The sequence below is a fragment of the Artemia franciscana genome, chromosome 8, assembly GCF_032884065.1.
Source record: "Artemia franciscana chromosome 8, ASM3288406v1, whole genome shotgun sequence".
NCBI lineage: Eukaryota > Metazoa > Arthropoda > Branchiopoda > Anostraca > Artemiidae > Artemia > Artemia franciscana.
Window position 1 is genome coordinate 38,279,275 of NC_088870.1, and position 23,562 is coordinate 38,302,836.

General features: G+C 36.2%; 2 protein-coding genes across 5 annotated transcripts in view; one reads left to right on the forward strand and one right to left on the reverse strand.

The window, feature by feature from the left end:
* The window catches only part of LOC136030390 (perilipin-2-like), a 60,405-nt gene extending 57,306 nt beyond the window's left edge, over positions 1-3,099 (reverse strand). The window contains exon 1 of one of the 3 annotated variants that reach the window (XM_065709332.1): positions 2,960-3,099. In XM_065709332.1, the coding sequence (XP_065565404.1) occupies positions 2,960-2,961 (2 nt within the window). In that variant the 5' untranslated portion in view covers positions 2,962-3,099. Of the gene's footprint in view, positions 1-2,872 lie in introns of all 3 variants that reach the window. The other 2 variants (XM_065709333.1, XM_065709334.1) reach the window with 2 other exon arrangements.
* Positions 3,100-8,506: 5,407 nt separating this feature from the next.
* LOC136030393 (zinc finger HIT domain-containing protein 1-like) lies at positions 8,507-22,860 on the forward strand. 2 transcript variants are annotated; one of them, XM_065709337.1, is made up of 4 exons: positions 8,507-8,643; positions 14,567-14,902; positions 19,991-20,084; positions 22,621-22,860. In XM_065709337.1, exons 2-4 carry the CDS (start codon positions 14,761-14,763, stop codon positions 22,847-22,849), a joined length of 465 nt encoding a protein of 154 aa, XP_065565409.1. In that variant the 5' UTR covers positions 8,507-8,643; positions 14,567-14,760; the 3' UTR covers positions 22,850-22,860. The 2 variants fall into 2 exon arrangements, with proteins under 2 accessions (XP_065565409.1, XP_065565410.1); XM_065709338.1 differs by having other exon boundaries at positions 8,562-8,617.
* Positions 22,861-23,562: the final 702 nt, after the last annotated feature.

The window sequence follows — 23,562 nt, forward strand, 5'->3', positions numbered from 1 at the left end:
AGATACCTCGATTTTCACGTGTTCCAAGAATTTCAATTTCCCCCTCCAACTCCCTTCAATGCCACCGGATCTGGTCGAGATTTAAAATGAGAGTTTTAAAGCACAAGATCCTTCTAGATATCAAATTTCATTAAGATCTGATCACCCGTTCGTAGGTTGCAAATACCTCATTTTTTCTAATTTTTCCGAATTACTACCCCCCCCCTCCCACTCCACCAAAGAGAGCGGATCCGTGCTTATTTTCCCACCAAGTTTCATCCCGATCCCTCCATTCTAAGCGTTTTCCAAGATTTTAGGTTCCGCCTCCCCCCAACTTCCCCTTCACCAGATCCGGTCGGGATTTAAAATAAGAGCTCTGAGACACAATATCCTTCTAAACATCAAATTTCATTAAAGATTCAATCACTCCTTCGTAAGTTTAAAATGCCACATTTTTTTAGTTTTTTAGAATTAACCCTCCTCCCCCAACTCCCCCAAAGAGAGCGGATCCGTTCCGGTTATTTCAATCAAGTACCTAGGACTTATGATTATTTTTACCATAAGTTTCATCCAGATCCCTCCACTCTAAGCGTTTTCCAAGATTTTAGGTCCCCCCAAACTCCTCCCGATTTCAGCGGATCTAGTCGGGATTTAAAATAAGAGCTCTGACACACGATATCCTTCCAAACATAAAATTTCATTAAGATCCCATCCCCCGTTCGTAATTTAAAAATACTTTTTTTCTATTTTTTCTGAATTAACCGACCCCCCACTCCCCTCCAGATGGTCAAATTGTGCGAAAACGACTATTTCTAATTTAATCTGGTCCGGTCCCTGATACGCCTGCCAAATTTTGTCGTCCTAGCTTACCTGGAAGTGCCTAAAGTAGCAAACCGGGACAGACAGACCGACAGAATTTGCGATTACTATATGTCACTTGGTTAATACCAAGTGCCATAAAAACGATAAGACACGAAGAGGTGTAATTTATTTATGGGCCAGGGCTACATTGAGGCATACGAGGGGTGCAATTGCAATGGTAGTGGTTAGTTAATTTGGTAAATTGATTGATTGCATAACATAATCGGTTTTGCAACATGTCAAACAATGGAAAGGGCAACAAACAAATATATTATTAGGGTCTGTGTCGTCGTTTGGGCCCCCCTTGATAACTTGGAGAAAAATTACTACATAGCCTATTCCCCTTGACTCTCCGGATGTGGACCCTTTTGCTCCTGCCCTGGAAAAAACTCCTGAGTTATGCTCCTAATTATGGATATATATTGTCCTTTTGTAAGGAGGGTTGTGCATAATCACAGTAAAGACGGTTATGTTGAAAAGCAGCATAAAATAAGGAACCTAGCGGTACTATTTTTATTTTATGTTAATTTTGTCTATAGTTTAGGGCTATATATAGGTTCATCTGAGGTTGGGGAGGTAATGGGGTTAAATTGTCGCAATCACGACTTTAACCATAAAAATTAACATACAATTAGCAATCTCAAAATGCATCTTTTTGTTCTAGCATGACTCCTTCTGCAATAGCGGTTTTAGGCCTCATAAATTGGGGGAGGAGAGTACATATACTACAGGAGTGTAATAAAATGAGCGGAATTTGATGTCATAAAACAGAAAAACTGGGGAGGGGCAGCTGCCCTCCTGCTCAGGCCTAGAATCACCACTGTCCTTCTGGAAAAGCGCTACTCAGCAATTTTATATTCAGTGGGAAACAAGTGGCGGGTAACAGAATAGCCTATAGATATATAGAATAGATATACAAGCCAATAGAATAGACTTATATAATTTGGGCTACATATTTGGGCTACATTAGGAGGGGGAGTAAATGGACAACGTGAAGTTAAAGACAGCTTTTACTACATACAATGCAAAACAATTGTAGCTAACACATTTTGGATGCAGACCCGCTATAATTTACCCCCCCCCCCCTAATGTGCAAATATATAGCCCGAATTTGTTTCTAATGTAGGCTATATTATATTTTCATCACGTTTTGGTATTTTTCATTAGGATTAATCTAACTTCACTTCTTGAATGGATTCGCTATAACAGATAAGTGCCGTTTTCGTTATTTTTGTGTGAGTCAGGAAAACATTTCAGGTAAGGTGGGGTTCAAGCCAGTTAGCCATAAAAGTTAAACCTTGCAAAATAGATCTTCTGCTTAATTGAAGTATAACAAAATTGTTTTCAGCTTCATAGCTTTGCTCAATTCCATTTTATAAGGTTTTAAAGATATGCAAATACATTTCCTAAATTTTGAAAAAAAAATTGATATGGCTCAAAATTCTACTGAAATAACAGGAATTGCATTTTCAGAACTAAAGGCAGAGAAAAAGCAACTAGTAACTGAAAATTAAGGTAAAATGTTGTTTTGTCAAAATTTCAATAAGTATAGACCTGTCATGTAGGCAGATTTCAGGGCCCTCTATAGGGAGAAGGAGTGGAGGTTGGTACTTTAAAATATCTTCCCGGGACATGCTTTAACCTGTAGACCCATCACTGAAAGTTTCATTTTCCTAACCTAAACCCTTTCCGAGATAGCAAGAAGTCAATTAACTAGAATTTTACCGAAAATCTTAGTATTATAAGGGCCCACCCTGCCCCCTTCCCCTTAAGACCCTTATTAAATATCTCTTAGCTGGGTGCGGAAATAAATTTTCGACGGAATACCTTAAATTAGGCATTTTTTAGTAGGCCTATCTAAAAAGATTGTTTCCCAAAAACCAGGTTTTTGACATACATCTTTTTCGCATAATACGGTTATAATGCACTATGACCCTTGTACACAACAAAATGCATAAGGGTCATTTCATATGACAATCTCCAAAAGAGAATAAAAGCCACGTACTTGCCAAATATATACAAATCGCCTTACCTTACTTTTAGCTATAACTCCTTCAAGAGACAACCAAAGACTGACAAGATGTTTCAATCAATGAAGGCCAAAATCTTTTCTACTTACATTTTTTCGAAAAGAAGATAATCCTTAAGAATGCTCTAAAATAATCTCAAATGGACTTCAACCTGACCAATTTGAATGAAGCAAGTTCTCTCGCCAAAGAGTTGGCCTGTATTGAATCGTGGCGTGTTTATCTCCCTTGTATCACCACCAAAACAGTTCTGAGAAAGGATTCATTCAATCTTTGCGGGGTTAACATTGCAATTTAAAATTTGGCTGATTAACTTGCAAATAATTGACAAATTTTTAGCTTTAATGAAGTAGATTATTTCAGTTTGTTAGTAATTTTGACAGTTTCTCTTAAGGAAAGTTCTGGTTTGAATATTTTTAAGTCAAATTTAAAAATAAATTACCTAAGTATTGATGATCAGGCTTAATCATTCGTGAGTTTTTTTTATGAGTTTAGTTGTTGATTTCGACAATGGCGGGTCAAGGAGGGACCGGGGGGACCCCGCCCCAAGATTTTCCAGTAACCTTATTCCTTGTTTTCTCACTCTTTAAAAATAAATTTGTCAATTTGGTCAATTATTAGCACACTTGTCACATTGCCCCCCCTCATATTTTGCTCTAGAACCGCCCCTCTTTTTTTATTGCAGTAAGCTTTTTGATTCTCCTTAGCTAGATCTTTTCATTGTCAAAAATTCTGCGATATCTACTCAATAAAGCCCATTTCCAATGCGTGCGCATAGGGGCTCATCACAAAACGAGCATCATTATGAATTGTAAGCATTTTCGGGTGGGGAAAGGCTAATTACAGAAGCGGTTTTGTAGGCCTCATAATCTGGGGAGGGGGGCAAGTTACAGATAGATATACCAAGCTATATATAATAAAAGGAATTTAATGCCAGATGTCAGACAAACTGGGGGGGGGAGCTTCTGCCCCCCTACCAAGGCTTAGAGCCACCACTGCTTCAGTCATTGAAAGTTGTGAATCCACGCCAGTTGTATGTCAGTAGGAGGGGGAGGGGCTATAACAGCAAATAAGGACAGGGGCAGATTCAACGGTCAAAGTAATACTTGTGTTTGAATCTAATTTTGAACTGATTGCAGGGCTGATTGAGTGGAAATAATACTAAGGGGGATCCCAAGTTTTTTTAGCCCCCCAAAATTAACATATGTATCAATCCTTTATTTGCCCCCCCCCCCCTTGAGCCTCACGTTACTTTTGCAAAGCATAAGTAAAATACAAGACCAACTTTAAGACATTACAACAAAGTTCATTCCAGCTGATCTAAGTTGACGTTCTGAACGGCATAATGGGCTATCTCTGATAAATGGGGTTCTGCTCTCTAGGATAGATCCTACTCTTAGAAATGAAAGAATTAAATCAACAGCAACGCTCTATCGTTACTTAAGTGTAGAGTTACGTGCTTTCCAAGCATTATTTTATCTTCTTTTTTTCACAGTCACGTCGCGCGGAAAGGTGGTCGTAATTGAAGGCGGCACGTCCGATTGGTAATTAAAATTTCTAGTGTCCTTTCTAAGGCGTAAGGGGAATTGGACTACAGTCAATTCTCTTCCGCTCTCTGTTGTGCTACTCGCCTCCTATGTTCCCGTAACGTCAGATCAAAATTCTGAGACTGTTATTTTGTTCAAAACTGTCGAAAGGTCCAATACATATTGCTCAAAGAATAACAGGAGCCCTTCCCCCCAATCCGATCCCTGGTGTAACGGCTGTAAATTATTGATCCCCCTAAAAATTGGGGCCAAATAAAGAGCTGAAAAAGTAATAAGATCTTTTTCTGAAAGACCTAATGCTTGTAATATCTACGGGCCAAAATGGACGCTAATTTTAGTTTGAGGACCTAGGTTTTCCCCGCCTCAAAAAAGGAGCATAAAAAAGGTCAAATGTTTTTCTAAATGGCTTCAAATTCATGTTCCTAAGTCATTAGACTATAGGGATACTAAGGTACAAGAAACGTTTGAAAAAAAACATTTGGTTCCCCAAAGCCTGGGGTCCAAAATGGCCAAAAATATTTTTCGTCGATTTTGACAATATTCTTCTCGTGCATAGCATTAATCCTTTTAAAGAACATGTCTTGCATACGAAACAAGCATAGAATTTTCACTGTAAACTCTTCCATCAGTCACTTGTCAATTATTAATCTAAAAGCGAAAATTTGGTCGACACGTCCTCTCCCCTTCCTAAAATCACACTATTCTTCTCTTAAAACTTCTCTAGAAGTATCTCTTATCTAATAAGTATCTTAATGCTAATTTATTTACTTAGATTTTCTCAGTTCACTTGGTACTTCCTTCTTTTCAAAAATCATATTTATAATCCTCTAACTTTGCAGTCATCTTATTTAAAACTCACCTACGACACAATCAACCTAATTTTTTGATCCTTTTAGTGCTGTCTTTACCTTACTTACTTACTTACTTAACTCCCATCTGGCCGGGTTTGCCGATTCAGGGCTTCTCCTCCAATGGTCTCATAACAATATTTTCGGTATGCCTCCCTGTCTGTTGCAGTCTTCAGCATTACTGAGGTCTGGTGGTCAGAAAACGTTTCTCACCAGCACTTGGGAGGTCTTTCCTTTTGGCGAGAGGCATTTATTCTTCGTTCAAAGGCTATTTTGGGCAGTTGGATTGGACTGGGGACAAATGCTGAAGATGTCCTAACCTTCGAATCTGTTGGAGTTATGTGGTCCACATTATGGTTTGGGGGTAATTCAAGGAGGACAAGGAGTTGTTCATTTGATGCTCCGTCAAGGTAAGGGACGCCACTGAGCTTTCGGAGCAATTTAATTTCAAATGTCGCCAGTCGGTGCTTGTCATTGGCTTTTAGAGTCCATGTCTCTGCTCCATATATTGCAGCTGGAATCACTTAGGCACGAAAGAGTCGCATCTTCAGTTTTAAGGGTAGGTTTTTATATTTCCAAATAGACCTCAGTGACTTGCAAAAACCAGGCAAAAACCAGGCGTCGTTTGATGTCTTTTGAAGAGTCATTTGTGGCTGTCAGCACACTTCCAAGGTAAATAAACGGGTCGACCCATACGATTTTCTCGCCCCGAATAGTGACTTTGGTGAGAGGAGACCAGTCTCTGAATTCCTTGATACCCTCATCGCCCTGGTCTTGCTGGCGTTTATCTCCATTCCAAAAGATTGCTGCCTTGTTGATATCGTTTTTACTGGCAGAGACCTCCTCTATTTTTCTATTCAGATGATTAGTGTCATCAGCATATGCAAATATGTCAAAAAGGTATCCTCCCAAGACAATTCCCGTGCTATAAGAGACAAGTGCTACCGAACTACTTATGAATAGGCAGAGGGGGGGGGCTTGTTATTTTTTTGTCACTTTTTATTCTTAAAATTGGCTTAATAAATTTTGATTTCTAATCGAATGAACCTCCTCCAAAATTTATATGACCATGCCTTCTATAAAAGCTATATATGATAAAACTGAGCTGCTAGTATAACTTACAACCGTTTCCCCCAGGAATGGGGGGGGGTGAACCCGGAACCATAGCTATTTGATATTTGGATGATTATGAACAAAATGGCTAAATCAAAATTTGACTGGAAGCATTTAGAAAATAGGGCGTGAAGGATGCCTGCAGTCCGATTACTTTTGAATTTTAAAAGTGGAGCTAGAACTTTTGACTTAAATCAAATGAGCCTATTCCGAAGTCTTTACGATTACCCCTTCGGTAAAACCCTTATACATACAATATATAGCTTGCATAACTTACAGCTCTTACCCTGGGGACAGCGGTAGGTTTTGTAAGCCCCTGAGGCATAATTACTTTAATTACTTCCCATTTTGAATATTTTGGACATAATGGCCATCTCAAAGCCCCCTCCAGAGTTAATGTGATTACCCCTTCCATAAAAACCTTATATTCCCCCGGGGTATAACTTACAACATTTACTCCCGTTTTCTGGGGAGCTGTGTTTTCCCTAAAGTTTTTGTTATGTTGTCTTTGGTCTATTTTGAACTAAATGCCAATATATAAAATTCGATAGGATGTATTTGAGGAGCATGGGGACTAGTTACTCTTTGATCACTTCTGACTCTTAAAAAGGGAACTAGAACTTTCAATTTCCAATCAAATGAGTCCCTTATGAAGTTGATACGACCACCTCTTCCATAAGAACCAAATTCGCCTCCAGGGCAGAACTAATAACGCTTGTCCACAAGCTCTAGGTGGCTGTGTCAACCCGAAGATCTTATGATCTAACAAAATGGCTATCTCAAAATTTTTATCCTTTGGTGAAAAAAGCGTGGAGGAGGTAGTTACCTACCGATGTTTTTTTACTCTTAAAAAGTGAACTAGAATTTTAAATTTCCGATTAAATTAACCCCTCTGAAGTTTATACGAGCTCCCCTTCCGTAACAAACCTGTTTCTCCCTAGAAGCACAACTGGCTCGTGACGGTGCATCCATGATGGGTGACACCAACAATTCTGTCTACAAAGCTTAAAGACTCTGAGGACTATTAAGGACATAAGATCAAGGACTCTGAGACTTGGTGCTTTTAAAATTTATTTGGCATTCTATTTATCTATTTGCTACTGCCACTATAGCCAAGATACCAAAGAATGTTGAAGAATTTGTGAGGGTAGTAGTTATTTATCTTTCTTCAAGTTCAAAAAGGACTAGGGTTCTTACAGAGTTTCAGGGGTGCTATAAAACAATCTTGAACCAGCTGCTTAAACTCACAAACAGGAGATGGTTCGCTGCTCACCGGTGAATTGTAAGACTTCTTAATTTGTAGAGTACTTTTTAACAGTTTTTCGTGCTAGCTTCAGCAGAAGACCGGAATGTTGCTGCACATAAAATTTCTTTAGAAATGAAAACTCATTCACAAAAAAGAACTTGCTCTCTCTATAAGTATGCGTGCAATGGCTTCGATTTCTTCAACATCTGGTTCCAATTGGTAAAGATTCCCGTTGGAAGTTTGCAGTCTTGAACGTTAAAAGTTCATCAAGACTTTATGTAGCAGCTTCATCCAAGAGAGGTTTCTCAGAAACTGTACAAGGATCCATTCGTAAAATCCGGGTCATTTTCCAACATTAGAAGACATCTTGTTAGGATATTAGTGTGCAGAATATCTGTAGGCGCGAAGGTAGAGCAGCATAATAACACCCAAGGACCAAAGAACTTTCAAAAAAAAAAAAAAAATGTAGGCTTCTATATTACCGCAGCAACTAATCATAACTCAACTAATGATGCTTGATATTGACGGATTCGGGCTTCCAGGATAAAACTAACTGAGGTTGCTGGCAGATTTCCCCCAAAGAAAAAAGACTTTCCTAGCCTGCCATGGGCTTTCGACTTCCTTCACTGGATAAGTGTGTTTATTATGTATTTACTCTTTCTGTTTGTTTTTTTTCTTTCTTTTGTCAATACCCAGCTTTTGTTTGATTTTTGGGTAAAAAATAAATTATAATTATGATCAGCTTATATTCCGTCAAGGTCTATGCTAAAATAAGGCAGAATTCAACTTCCCCTCATCAAAGTAAATGATATTGTACCACTGATTAACTTTTTCGCGAAACCTGGGAACTAAGCGTAGAATAAATATGTCCAAAAAAGCATAATTCTGGGCTCAAGAAAGTATAATCATCTTCGTTGGATTTGGCAACCCTGGTCATTCGTAAAGTTCCTTTGAAATTTTGGGGAATTTAGACCCAATTACAAAGGAATGGTCAATGTAACTAAAGGGATTCTTGTTACATGGTTTGCGCTTCTTGTAATTTAAAAAGGCTTCAGATAGGCTACGGTAAAAAAAAATTGTAGACTTCTTGCTATCTCAGAATGAAGCCTAGTTGGTTAAACTAATGAAACTCTCAGGTGAACTAATGAAACCTGGCTGGTCAGTACATTATCTGAATTCTGACACAAAATGTTATAGCCTAGATTAATTTTTGAGCTTTCAATTTTATTTTCATAGGCTAGGCTTTGATTTTTGCAATATTCTTAGTGATAATTATAATAGCAAAGAGCATACAAAAAGAAAATCAAGTAGGCTAGTATAGAATTTTGTAGATATTGAATAGCATACCCTAGGGTAAGACCACTTGTGCTTTACTAGTGCCTAGTCCTGGACAAACATCCTGATTAAAATGTTATCTTCTTATAGGCCAATTATAACTTTGTTATAGACAATAGGCTCTTAATATTGGACATTGAATAGGCCTAGATAGTTGATATTAGGGGCACAGCTGAGGGGGGAGCAGAGGAGAGGACTCCCCAAAGCTCTAAGTCATCAGTGTGCATCATCAACACCTTGCTCTGATGGTTCCTACTTGTGTAGGAAAAGTCAAAGGCATCAGCAGTCAGCACTGACAAGTGTCAACTTACTGTTGGCAACATGTAATTTTAATATGAGTGTGAGTGATCTTCTGTTTTCTGGATCTGATGCTTTCTTCAAATTAATCTATGTAGGTTGACACATGCCAAATTAAGGTGATATGGTTCCTAACTTATATGACAGGCCTTGGCCTATTTGACAAGTCAACCTACCTCATTTGACATGTAGGTTAAATCTTCAGATTTTCTTATAAAGACAGAATCACAATAACTTTGAACTCTTAACCTATTTCAAGGATTTTACCCAATGTCCAAATGGCTTTATTCCCTTACATGTGTATTATAGTAGTTCTATTTATGGTAATCAATCCTTGCCCATATATTACCTTAATTACTGTAATTTGCACTTAGTTGCAAAAACTGTGATGCTGTATTCTGAATTATCTCTATGGTGTTGAATTGTGTGAGAAGCATAAAGAATTGAGTGCAGATATACTAACAAATAGACCTTTGGGCAGCTCTTCTCTATTGTCAAAGAACAGAAGCATGCTCTTCTACTTGTCTATAGAGCTTTTATTTTTGCAAAAACCTAAGCCTTATATATTCATACTTTAGCTTATAGGTTCACAACTGTCAGGACATTCTGTATATCCCCCCTACAAGCTCAAAACCCTTGCCACAACCCTTTTTTGATATTGGCTGATGGTTAGGACTTAACTAGTTGAGGTTGACTAAATACAAGCTTAGAAAACTTCTGGTTTTTCAACATTTAAATTTAAACAAAAGTTATCCCTACAGCCTAGCCTATTTAAATATAATTATTCTGTTTAAGAACATCTGTCTTAGATTAAATCAATGCAAGATTGACTCTGTCTATGATTTGGATATGTTGCTCTGTATTTAAGATCCTGTGTCCAAGACAGGGGAGGATCAAGGATTTTTTTTTTTTTAGCAGGGGGTGTAAAATAGTTTACTCTAATAAACTTGCAAACAAAGAAATATCAGCAATTTAAAGGGAACCTCAACAATTAAATGCTGTAGGTAGGCTATAGAAATGGTTATAATTTAATTTAAAGTCTACTGAGAGTTCAAGTTCTAATAAAGCTGTTGAAATTATAAAAAGGTAAAGGTAAAGGATACAGCATTAGACTTTACAGTCCGTACTGGTGGTGCTGATCTCTGTTTCTTGGCCCTTCAGCCAGGAAGTGCAACAGGGGGTTGGGGGCCAGCCATCCTGTGCTTTCGCACACCCTTCCTGTTTACCTTCCCCAGATTTCTCCAGGTACCCATTTTGAGCTGGGTCGAATCTGGCTAAGCTTACAGAGTCATGCCACTGACCCCCATCCCAAACTGAAGAATTGGGTACACTGGGATTCGAACCCGCATCCTCTCAGATAAAGGATAAATTATAATGATGTGAAAATATTGATACAAGAAAGTAGTAAGTTATAAAAACCACCCTGCCATAAAAAAATGAAAAGCAGTTCACACTCTAAAAATAATATGATATTTAATATGACAGTATGATATTATTGCCAAACCCACCACTAAATTAGGAGGGGGGGCACTCCTGCACTCCCCATCTGAATCAGCCACTGGTCCAAGATTAAACTCAAGCTTTGAATGTGTGTATAAGATTAGGTTACCATTTTATCTGTCAGTGTATTTTAAATTGCAAGTGCTGTATATAGTTAAAACAATCAAGTTAATCACATATTTATTTTAGATATTTTGACAAATCCATATCTGAAATAATCCACTTTCTAGGTTTGTATGATAGCATTTTTTACAGTGACTCAACTGTCACATTAGTGATTAGCTGTCTGACTACTGGGTATCTTGCCCTAGCCTAGGTTTTTCCCTAAATTTGAGAAATAGATTCATGGATCTTTATAACCTTATAAATTGAATTGAGCCAAGGAAAGAGGCCCATAATGCTTTTCTTGTGCCTCATCTGGGCAGAAGGTCTATTTTGCAAGGTTTCATGTGTAACCTATAATACAAAGATTGTAAAAAGTCATCAAAGGTCTCTGCCCTTTAGAGAGGGGAGAAATGGAGACTGGTACTTCAAAATATATTCCTAGGACCATTAAGTATATGCATCCATTCGCAAAAGTATCATTTAACCAACTTGGCTACTATCCAAAATCAACAAGAGCCCCTAATATCTAGAATTTTACCTTCAGAGCCTTTGGATAATCTTTAAAGCTGTAGCAGGTAGTTGACCTCCTCAGAAGGAAATACTAAAATTTGACAATAAGGTATGTGATGGATAATTGCATTGTACCTTGACAACATTGGAAAAAGGGCAGATGCCTTCATAAACAACATCCCAGGTTGTGAATGGGCTGACTCCTTCTTGGAGCATCACAAAGACCAACTAGCAGCACAAATGTGCCAAAACTATTCAAGAAAGAAAGACTTCAAAAAATGTTTATTGGATGTGTTTTGGGAAATATGGATGTGGGGGGAGGGGCTGGTTGTCCTGTGATTTTCTGGGAATCTTTTTAAGCTTTGTCATTTACATGATGCAGTACCAACAGTGACAAAAAGCCTTTTCCCAAAGAAATTTACAACAAAATCACCAACTGCATCATGGATTTTGTCATTTGATCACCTTTCCAGAGTCTTTTTGATACAATGCTTTCTATTAACTGTGAACCATTTTGTAGGTTAAGATTGTCATCATTTACCAACTCATCCCAGAGGAGCTTAATTAGCTTCAGAAAAACTTCAGAAAAACCTCCTTTTGGCTGGGTTTTGCACCTTGTATTCTTTGAAAGTTCTCCAGATACCTTAGTATCTAAGGGCTTGTTACTGTTCACTTTGGGGAAGTCATATGTGCCAATCCATTAACTGTATTCACAGATGGCCAACTCCATACAAAGAAGCACAGTGACATGGGATAGTTTAGGCTTTGGTAAAGACTTTCTTGCTTTCCACAGAATTGCATTGTGGTCTGACATGCCAACAGGACCAAGAGAAAAGGGAGGGGAGTAAATATCATCACAATTTGTGAGTATAAGGTCCAATATGTTCCCCAAAGAGTGGGTGGGTATGTGCACTACTTGTTTTAAAGACAAACAAGATGATAACCAACTCTTCCTGGTCTGGTTAAATTGGAAACCAGAAATTGTAGTACCCTTTTTAAGAATTAAAGTGATCAGACGGCAACTATCCCCTGCCCTCCCCCTGACACTGTCTTTTCCCTGGATACATCTGGTCAAATTTGCAAGATTGTCATTTTGTTCACAATAGTCCAAAGAGCATATAACAATGCCTTCAGGGTAGACACAATTCCCCAGACTCCAGGGTTGTAAGTTATGCCCTGGGACGTATATGATTTTTATGGAATGAGTGGTTGTATAAACTCTGGGTAGGGCTGATTTGATTGGAAGTTTGAAGTTGTAGTGCCCTTTTTAAGACAAAAGTGAATGGAGGGCAACCACCTCCCCAAGCCCTTCATTTGGCATAACATTTCTGATTAAAAATTTTAAGAGAATTATTTTGTTCAGCATTGTTGAAAGATCCAGTAATTTTGTCTTTGGGATGTCAAACTCCCCACACCCCTCAGGGTAAGGGCTGAATGCTGCTTTATGCAGGACGTCCAAAGGGCATAGCCGCAATATCTTAACCAAAAAAATTGCATCCTGATGCTATTGCTTCTACTCTTACTGCTGCTATTATTATTGCTACCTCTACTGCTAATACTACTGCTACTAAAGCTAAGGCTACTACTATTAATTCTACTGCTACTACCATTACTGCTGGTGCTACTACTTTTGCTACTAAAACTAAGGGTATTAAGGCAGAACATTTGGGAAAGATGGAAACTGTATGGAACTAAATCAAAACACACTATGCCCACACAGGCTGTCAAGAGAATGTATCAGAAATACTTCAGGAACAGTTGATGGTATCAAATGAAACTTTCAGCATGTGTTGAAGAGGATGTTGAAGAAACCAAAAGTGCTATGTGCATTCTGCAACTATTGCCCCTATGCAAGCTAAGAGTATTAGGGTAAAGCTTTCAATGAATATTTATGTGGATGTAGAACTAAATCAAAGCAAAGTATGTGTTTGTAGATTTTCAAAAAGGTGACTAAGTGATATCTCAAGAATAGCTTAAAGGAACCCAGAGATCGAATCACACTGCAGGAATGCACTGCAGGGCCAACGCAGGGGCCTTAGTAGTCAAGAAGCGTCGTTAATTCTTAAATAATAATAAGAATAGCTTACATTATTAAGTATTTAAGGGTATTTAAGTAATATTTATTAAGTATTTAAGATCTTTAAGGGTAAGTTGTAGTTGATTTGTAACTAGCCAGAAGGCACTATGTGTATATTCTTAATGCTACCACTACAGTTGTTGTAACTAATGATGCTATGGGTATTAAGGTGAAACTTTTCGAGAGTGTTTAGGGAGAGTTTCAATTAAACAAAAAGATTATATGCATGAAGTTTTTCAAAAAGGCCTATAATCCCTATCATAGGCAGCACTGCTCTATAATAGCTAGAAATATCATTGAAACGTTTAGAGGAGTTAATTTGATTGAAACTCAAAAGTTCTAGTGCCTTTTTAAGAGTTAAAAGAGATTGATGAACAAGCAACCCTTCTCTCAAGCCCATTCATTGTCTAAACACAGCATAGTAGAACAGTGATAATATTTTTGTAATCATACAGAAAACACAACTGCACCTTATTAAATGCACTAGCAAACTACAAATAAGATTAACTTCATGAGATAGACATGCAGGGGCGTAGCTCCAGCTTTTTATTTGGGGACAGGCAAGAGGGGTCCACATCTACAGAGTCAAGGGGCATTGGCTAAATAATAATTTTTTACCCAAACTATTAGGAGCAACTCACCTCCCCCCCTCAAACATTGCCACTGCGGATATGTATATATAAAAGGCTAAACAAATTCAAAACATAAGAGAAAGCTTGAAAAAAACTCCTCAAATAGGTAAACAAACTTCAAAATTCATCACGTTGTGGAAATTCACACTTTGAAAGTCCCTATGGAAATTTTCCTCTGCTTATTAATAATTATAGTATGTTTAAACTTAAAAGCATTAAAAATATTTCTCTAGAAAATTCCCCCTGCTGATAATTCTCCTCCTGGGAAGGAGTGCCTGTTGCTACTACTGCTTCTATTATAAGTACTATCACCACTAAGCCTAAGAGTATTAAGATGTAAATTCCAAAGAATGGCTACATCTTGTTTACAGCAGCAATGCTCCCAGATGGAACTACTGTTTTGATTTTGCTAATATTTCTTAAATTGTATGAATTGTATGCTAATATTTTTGTACTTATTTTACCAGAATAAATAAACTTTTCTTGTAGTGATGCAGCTTTGAAGCAATTTCTTTTGCACTTGGACGAAACAGAAGCATTTGGACGGCGATTTATTCTCCAAGACTTGGACGACACTCACGTCTTTGTTTCTGCAGATATCCTTCCAACTCTACAAGAGAGAATTGATGGTCTGATGGACAAATTGAGTGTGAGTCTACAGGATAAGGACAATTAAAATCATTATGGCGTCTCGTGAATCAACAAGAGTTAAAGATGCTAACTCTAGAAAAATCCTTGATGATGCCACGAGAAAAAGAAGGGCACGAAAGGCTTTGGAAGCACTGGAACAAGACAATTTTCATGAAGATCCCCATGCTAATCTAGGTATGTGTTTAATACTTGGAGTTTATGAAATAGACATAAAATAATGCTGGGATTATTAAATAATTGTTTTTTAGACAGTGCCGTCTTTATTATTTAATAAAACTTGTATAACAAGCCAGAGGAAGGAAATTGGAAAATGATTTACAAATGAAAATATAGGAAAAGAGGTGTAAGTAATATTTCAGATAAGAGTGAAAGAAATAAAATATTAATAAAGGTCCCAATATTTTGTTTTTATTTCCAGCAGCCTTAATCAATGTGAAAAAAAAACTAAAGTAAATTACAAGAACATAGAAAGATAAGGAAAAAAGGATACGAAATTAAAAATAGCCCATATTTCAATGAAGCTTCTTTTACTTAATGAGAAGCTTAATAGAACTTAAACAATTTTCATGAAGACTCCCATGCTAATCTAGGTATGGGTTCAATACTTGGACTTTATGGAATAGATATAAAATAATGCTGGGATTGTTAAATAATTGCTTTTTAGACAGTGTCATCTTTACTATTTAATCAAACTTGTATAACAAGCCAGAGGAAGGAAATTGGAAAAAGATTTAAAAATAACACAAATGAAATATAGGAAAAAAGTGTAAGTAATATTTCAGATAATAGTGAAAGAATGAAATACTAATAAAGGTCCTAATATTTCGTTTTTATTTCCAGAAGTCTTAATCAACGTGAAAAAAACTAAACTAAATTACAAGAACATAGAAAGATAAGGAAAAAGGATACGAAATTGAAAATAGCCCATATTTTAATGAAGCTTCTTTTACTTAATGAGAAGCTTAATAGAACTCATTAAGTTTTAAAAACTTGATGAGTTGCTTACATATAGTATTTATTGTTGGGAAAGAGGGCATATTCGACTTTTGGTGTTCAAAGAGGCCAAGTACATTAAAATGAAGCTTTCAGAGGATGTTGAGGGGAGTATTGAACTAAATCAAAGCATTTTATGTGCCTACACGTTGTAAAAAGCGGAAACTCAGGAAAGAATTTTGTTTTGGTTTTTCCTTTTCTTTATGTGTTTCGATTTAGTTACTTTCGTGTTGTTAAAAACCATTTTGTTCAGCATAATTGAAAGGTCCAGTAACTATGTATCTAGGAATGATGGAGATATTAACCCTCCACAGCCGTCAGATCAAGGGCTGTAAATTATGGAATTTACTTATTGGGAAATACAGGTTGTCAAAAGGGGGAAATTCAGGAATGACTGAGATTATTAAGTTTAAACTCTAAGGGAATAATGAAGGGGATGATAAATTGACCAAGGGCATGTTCAGGGGGATGTTGAATAATCAAAAGGCACTATGTGTATGTTACCAGTATTGCTACCATTACGACTGCTACAATTACTACTTCTATTGAGGTTAAGGGTATTCAGGTAATTGTCATTCTGTAATTGTTTTGTTTAATATAATTATTTGTTTTGTTAAGAATTATTTTTGTAAATCGTTCATGCTGTTGCATTATTTCTTTTACAGAATTAAAAGATATACATTAGATTCTTTTATATATATTTTTACGTATGTATAATTACTCTCTTTAAAAAACGATAATCGTGTATGTTTGAATTTGTTCTCAAAAATGCCTCCATTTTTTTCTGAAAATGGCGTACTATCATTTTCTGACGTGAATAAATGTTCTAGATAGGTCACGAGTTTGAGAAAATTCATTTAGAACCTTAATTTCAAAAATATTTTTGTGTGAATGACGTCACATTCATAGACATTTCAAAAGCAAAACATGTAGAAAATGCTAACAGTTTTCTGATTTCTTGATTACTATAAGAAAATGTTATTTTATTTGAAGTTTCAAATCAGCTCCACTTACAACTAACGAGTTACGAATTAGTTACGAATTTATGAAACGATTACTTTCGTAATGAAAGCAAGATTCCTTGTTCTGTCTCTTAATAATCTAAAACGAAATTACCAAAAAATATAATCCTGAAGGCACTTCTAAATTTGAATTACATAATAGTTTATAAGAAAGGTTTGGAACCCTAAATCCATCTTGAGCTGACCGAAAGCGCCAACGAAAGTGACTCCCTTGTCAACACGTTCGTCTAAAAAAAAACATCTACAGAATTCACTTGAAAAGTAGGGGTTGAATGTAGACCGTTTAACTGTTGTAACCTATACCATTCATTATTGCAAGGTCTGCAAACAAAGTAATAAAGTTAATCCTCTTCCTCGGCAGAACTTCTGTGTTTGCAAATAACTAAAATTGACTAATAAAAACAATTACTACAGAGCTAGAGGTGAAGCCTGTCAGACGACAAATACGGGACAAAAAGTTCCAATACCTAAAATTTGAAATCCCTTTACAGTATATTCTTTTGCGAAGACAGGAGAATAAGTGTTTCCCACTCTCCAAAAACAAAATTTGAAGTCCTTTCACCTCATCCCCAAAAACTCACTGAAAGTTTTGACTCCACCTCCAAGCTGTGAGAAAAAAGGAAAGACTTTCCCACAACTTCAATGGAACCTATTTATTGTGCAATAAGAAAGACTCACTTGGTAGGGCAGGTTCAGATACCCGTCGTTTAGCGTCATATTGCTGTTTCAGAGCCAAGAATTTACGGGCATAGCCAATTACTATATAGGATTCTAAAGGAGTTATAAGGCTATCACGTATCAAAATTTCATCATGCCATCTATCTTTTAGAATATCAAAGATGATTATAGATGGCATTTTGAAACTAAAGTTTAGGATGGGGGTTTGGAAATTCTATTAAAATCGCCATCTGCAATTTAGATTTATCCCTTTCCCCAGCTTGCATTGACAAATTCTGATACCAGCTGTTGAGTAACGGCGGTTCGGTCTTGTTTTAAGAACTCACTTTTGTAGGATTAAATCAGTTTTTAATCTGGTCTATAAGGGACACATCGAGGGTTCAATACTAAAGCCAACCCTTCTAATTTCTGTCATTTTTCCAAGTAACATTTCCAACAAATATTTTCCTCATCTTTCAGTGGACTTGTCGACAGAGTTCTGTTTCAGACACTATGTGAAATATTATAACCATTCTGCTATGAGATAATTCAAAAGGTGGCATGTTACACGCATACATCTTACAGGGGAACAAAGAACTGAAATAAATAAAATCGAAGAACTGAAAGGCAGTTTGGTCTGAGAACAGGATACCTAATTTAAGGTGATACGTCGAAAAATAGTTTTGAATTTTTCGATTGCTGTTAATGAACAGTATGTGTATAAGGCTGGGTCTTATCAGGTTTTTTTGGGGAAAAAATACAAATTTTGACTATTTCTGCACTTAAGAAAATGAGAATTAAACATTTTGGGGTAGTCACAAAATTCTGGAAAAGCAAACAAGGTATAGAGCAACGGATTTGGTGGAGCAGATTCTGTTTGATGGATTGGGCAAAAAATACCATTTTGACAAAAAGTGTCAGCTATGTCATTTTGGATTACTGTAGAGCTACGATTAGCTAAAGTGCCCTGAAAATATATGGCTTCCTTTTCCAAAGCGAAAGGGGAAAAAATGCTAAAGACCTGAGTTTACTATTAACTAAGTTGGTCCAGGTCTAAAGCTCAAGAAAAAGTGAATGGGCGAAACCATGTTTATTTTTAAATGGTCTAAGATTCAATAAAGTAAAATTTATGGCTAAATATTAATTTTGGTAACTAGAATAGATCCTGTAAGTAAGACTTTACAAACAAATAAAGTAATAGAGATCAATATTCTTGTATACGAAACTGTTACCACAATCTTTTGCTTATTTCGCTACTCTTGTTAAATACTAAAAAAAGGTATTCTTAAATAAGTTAATATTTCTAATTAAAATAAAACTATTAATGAAGGAAGTGTTGTTTTAATTGTCATGCTGTTATTATTTGTCTATAAGGGCTGCAATTTATCTTTTACTTCTTAATGCTACGAAGTAATTAATTGCATTAATTATAATAAATGAGAAATTATTAGGATATTGTAAATATACTTTCAATATTTCTATTAGGATTATATATTTCTACTAACTGAGAAGCTTGAATCTTCAAATGTAACTGTAGTTTGTATTATACTTTTTTTTACGACCGGTATGGTTATTCAATTTTGCCGCATTGTAGGAAGGTACGTATATGTTGTAAGGGCCCTTGGGTCTCTGACTTCCTAATAAAGCTAATCGGTGTAGCATATCGTTTTTTGACGGTATCTGACGCCAGATATGGCGTTGCCTTAAGTGTTGTTGGCTTTTGTGTTTGCATTGCACGCATCTTCTGAACATTGCTTTGAGGGGAAAACCATTACTTCAATGTCGTGTGTTGAGGGACAAGGAAAAGTGCTGGTTGATAAAAATTTTGTGGTTAGTTGAAAATACTGTAAAATTCATGCTGTTGTTGTGGAAAGATGGAAGATAATAGCCCTTATATCGTTGCTTCAATAATAATAATAATTTATTTATAACTTACAAAAACACTGTACAATAAGTATTAGAATATGGAGTAAAAAGAAATTAAAGATACGCACAAAAAATACAGAAATGAAAAATATTAACTATAGCAAAAACTTAACCAGACGATTGTAAGGAGAAATTCGACCAAGAGCAGTACTTTTCTTCTTTTTATTTTGAGTGAATAATTTTGTGAAAAGCACGGCGCAACATTTTGGTGCCCCTCTTAAATTTTGGTAAATTGACACCAATTTTTCGATAATAAGATTTCTATTGTGGAAACATTAGACAAAAGTAATAAAGATCTATTTATGATCAGATTTACTAACACCGAGATTTAGCTACTGCTAATTTGAGTCACTCAGATTTTTCATAGAATTTTCTAATTGGCTGAAAAGTTCTTTGAAATATTCTGATCGGCTCAAATTAACGCTATCTAAATCTATGTAATTGTGAAATCTTATTGTGAATGGGCCCTAAGGAAAACGAACCTTCATCAGTTAAGGTCCAGTCGCACTACGCTAAAACTCTCGCTAAAATTTGAGTGGACATCTGTGAAAGATACGAGCGGCGCATCCTTGTGTAAACCTTCCTTAAGTCAGAAATTTTCAGCCCTATCTTACAAATAATAAAGCTTTTTTTTTTACTCTTTGAAATTCATTCTGTTTTTCAGTTATGAATAAGAAAATTCCAAAATTTGAAGAAACGTTGGAAGGTAAAGTTAAGCGTGGAAGAAAACAAAGAACTGCTGAATATTATAAACAAAGGTAGGTGTAAACTTGTTTTGGCAAATTTTGGTGGAATTTATTTTGGGAGGGGGAAGTAAACTCAGGATTTATTTGAAAATTGGGGCAAAAGGCTCGAAAATAAATCTGCTATATTTTGGAAAAGCCGGAACTCTTTTGCCTATGTTTGTACTATAGTGAAAGTAGAGATGACCTTTGTTATTCATTGTAGCTATTCAAAGAGTACGAGCCTTTTATAATACCGATTCTCTGTCGAATGAGTGCTTATATGGCAAAATCAGTCTGTCATCTATTATAAGCCATGGGCTAAGGAATATGCGTAACTGATAAGAGTTGAAACCTTAGTGTTGCAACAGTTTAGAAACTACAAACGCCATCGGTGATTCTGTTGGATTGACCTGCCAAGAGATTAACTCATCTAAGTGGAATAAATAATATAATTATCCTAATGAACATTTGACTATTTATTTTATATCTAGGATTATTTTTCAGTCACCTATTTGCTGCTGATATGATTAAAGGGCTCTTTTATTTTTCCATTTTTATATGCTTGTTTATTCTTTATTTCGTTTTGTGTCTTTTATTCTATCTTACATTTTTCTTTCTTTGCACTGAACAAGAGTGAGTAGAGGTCTTGGTCGAAATTTTTTATTATTTTCTGGTTTTCCAGAAATAGTTTTTCTGTTGTTCACATTTTCTGTTCTATTCTTGATTGGGGTCTAGCTGGTTCGGTCTAAGAACTCATTCGTATACCCATCCTTCTTAAGTGACTAGCTAAATTCTTTCTCGCCTAATGTCATGTGTGCTAACCCCGGGAGAAACTACCTAATAGGTTCAGCTCTTAATGTCAAAGATCGCAAGTCAAGATGGCAGTACGATAGTTGTCGTTCAACGTCATAACCTTCTAGATAACTAATTTTATACTAATTCAATCATTGAAATTGTGAGAGTATAAAAGAAAGCAAAGGGTCTAGCACACGCAGGCCGTAGATGAGTTACTTTGGATGATGTAACAAGAGAGAATAACTTACCGGGCTGTTTCTGCATTCTAACCTAATCCTAAACACTATAATCACTGGAAAATAGCTCAACCCCCTCTCCCACCCAAAACTTTCCTACTTTCAAATAATTTCATACTGAGTTAGAAAACAAGACCTTTAACCCTAGTCACGTAATCCAATGTTCAATACATCAAGCTTGTTTTTAATTATTATTTTTTTTTTAAATTCTAATGGGGAACAATAGAATATTATTGTATCTAAATTGTCAGTAGGCCATAAAATGGTTGTAGGTCTTGGTTACAAGGTTGAGAAATACATGAAGAAACATAATCAATTGAAGGCTCCCACAGAACTGCTTTTAAGGGCGCGTTTCTAGTGAACAGGCCTCTTGATTTCAGGCGCCTCCCTGAATGTTTATGTAAGGTCTTGACTAGAAGCAATTACGATGGTTTCATGAAAAAGAGTAAAATGATCTGGGTTCTCATAAGCACCAGGTCCAAGTGACAGCAAGATTTTGTTCCCTAAGGTATGGTAAGCGGAGGGGTTAACATATCTTTTCTCGTCTTTTCTTAGTAGTAGTAGTAATTTCAATCAATTTGATGGGATAACTATTGAGGCTGTATTGGCCTTGCATTTCTTGGTGCTGCGATGAGCTATCAGTAATAGACACCAGGTTTTACAAAGTATGGTATGAAGGGTGAGCTAATTTCTACATAGTACCCTTTTAATGTCCAAATACGACCAACATCTGGGAGGGATCCCTAAACTTTTATCATCAGGACATGTACCAGAAAAAGTTATTCAATCTCAGCTAAACATGAGTGGTAGCAACTTCCCATCATATTGTTTTGCTTTCATATAACTGGAATTCTAGTTATAAGGGTATCCACCAAAAGAGGTTGTTAGATTTCAGCGAAACTCAGCCTGTAGTAAGATATGACTGCCTGTAGATATGAATTTTTGGGTCCATATATGAAGGAGAAGACAACGGGAAGGTATCCTAATTTCTTTTCCTAAGTGAATCTGTCTGAACGAACTGTCTGTTTTCAAACAAATTTGGTTGAATTGAAGAGCTATTTTGATAGTTGTGCATTTTTGGATCCTATTTGAGTTTAGTAGGAATTAACTGCTAGGACCTTTAATGCGTTTCTTGTGGACTCCAGTCCCAGCGCCGCAATTGTCCGATGATTTAAGGTTGCTTTCTCTTGTATGTTAGTTGTTTTTATCAGAGGGTTTTATTTTTTTAAATGTTTTATTGTTTAAATAGTCTTATTTTTATGTTTTATTTAATTATTTTTTTCCTTTAATTTATTTCTGTTGAAAAAAGGCTTCCAGATGTGAAGCCGAAGTATTCAGATTTTTTTTTGTTATTTAAAGTTTTGTTGCTGTTATTTTGTGTTTTTGTTCTGTTGCTTTACATAAATTAAACTCGTTTCTTCTTTTTTAAATTTTTGCTAACCCTAATATCCAGATCACTTGTGAATCCTTATAAATGTTGTTGTTTGTATTCAGTCCCAGAGTTTCAGGTTAAGTTGGTCTCTATATTTTATTTTTAGGTTTCGTAAGACATTTTCTCAACTCGTTGAAGAAGATCAGATTTTGAGTTCTGGTAAACCGAACTATACAAGTGCTCTTGCCCCGCCATCTAAGTTCCCAGATAGACATTATTGTGCTGTTTGTGGATTTCCTAGTTCATATACGTGTTTAACCTGTGGTACTCGATATTGTTGTATAAGGTGTCTAGAAACACATCAAGACACCAGGTGTTTAAAATATACTGCTTAGTCTAAACCAAAGAGTATATGAAACTGGCCGTACTGTAGAAAAGAAAAAAACATCAACGTCATCTAACGTTTGGTGATTGTGTTTTTTTTTAGCTCACCCTAGTGTGGCTCATGGTTGTCTTTTCGGATGCCATTACAAGAAAACGTGGGGGGAGGTGGCAAAGAAAGCAGAATTATACCGTCAATAGGCATACCAGCTCCAAGTCAACTAGGCCGCTCGATTTGCAAAGATTTTTCCCAAGGTGACTTAGGCCTAGTTTTTAGGATAGATTAGACTTCAAATGATTCTAGGGAAAAAAAGCATATTAATTTAATTTGCTTTAATTATACACCATTACTGATTAATTTTGCGAATTATTCGATTCTCTTTCAAATTTTCTACTTTTTTAATGAAGCTGCAGAGTGACAGAATTTTTTTGCGGGAGGGGGATGAGGGGAAAAACTTATTTTTCGATGTTAGAGGGGGAAAGAAAATTTTTATTTTTTTTTTTCAATTCCTTTAAATGAAAATTCCAAAAATTATTTTCTGATGAAATATGCTCTAGAAAAAGGTATTTTCAAAATCTGGGACAGAAGAAACCAATTTAAAGAGTCACAGGCCAAGTGCCCCTCTCCTCCTCCCCCAAGTTTCACTACTGAAGGCACAAGATACTGCACTGTGGTGCTAGTAGTTTTTAATCCTTTCTCAGTTTTTTCAGTTTTCAGTTTTCTCTA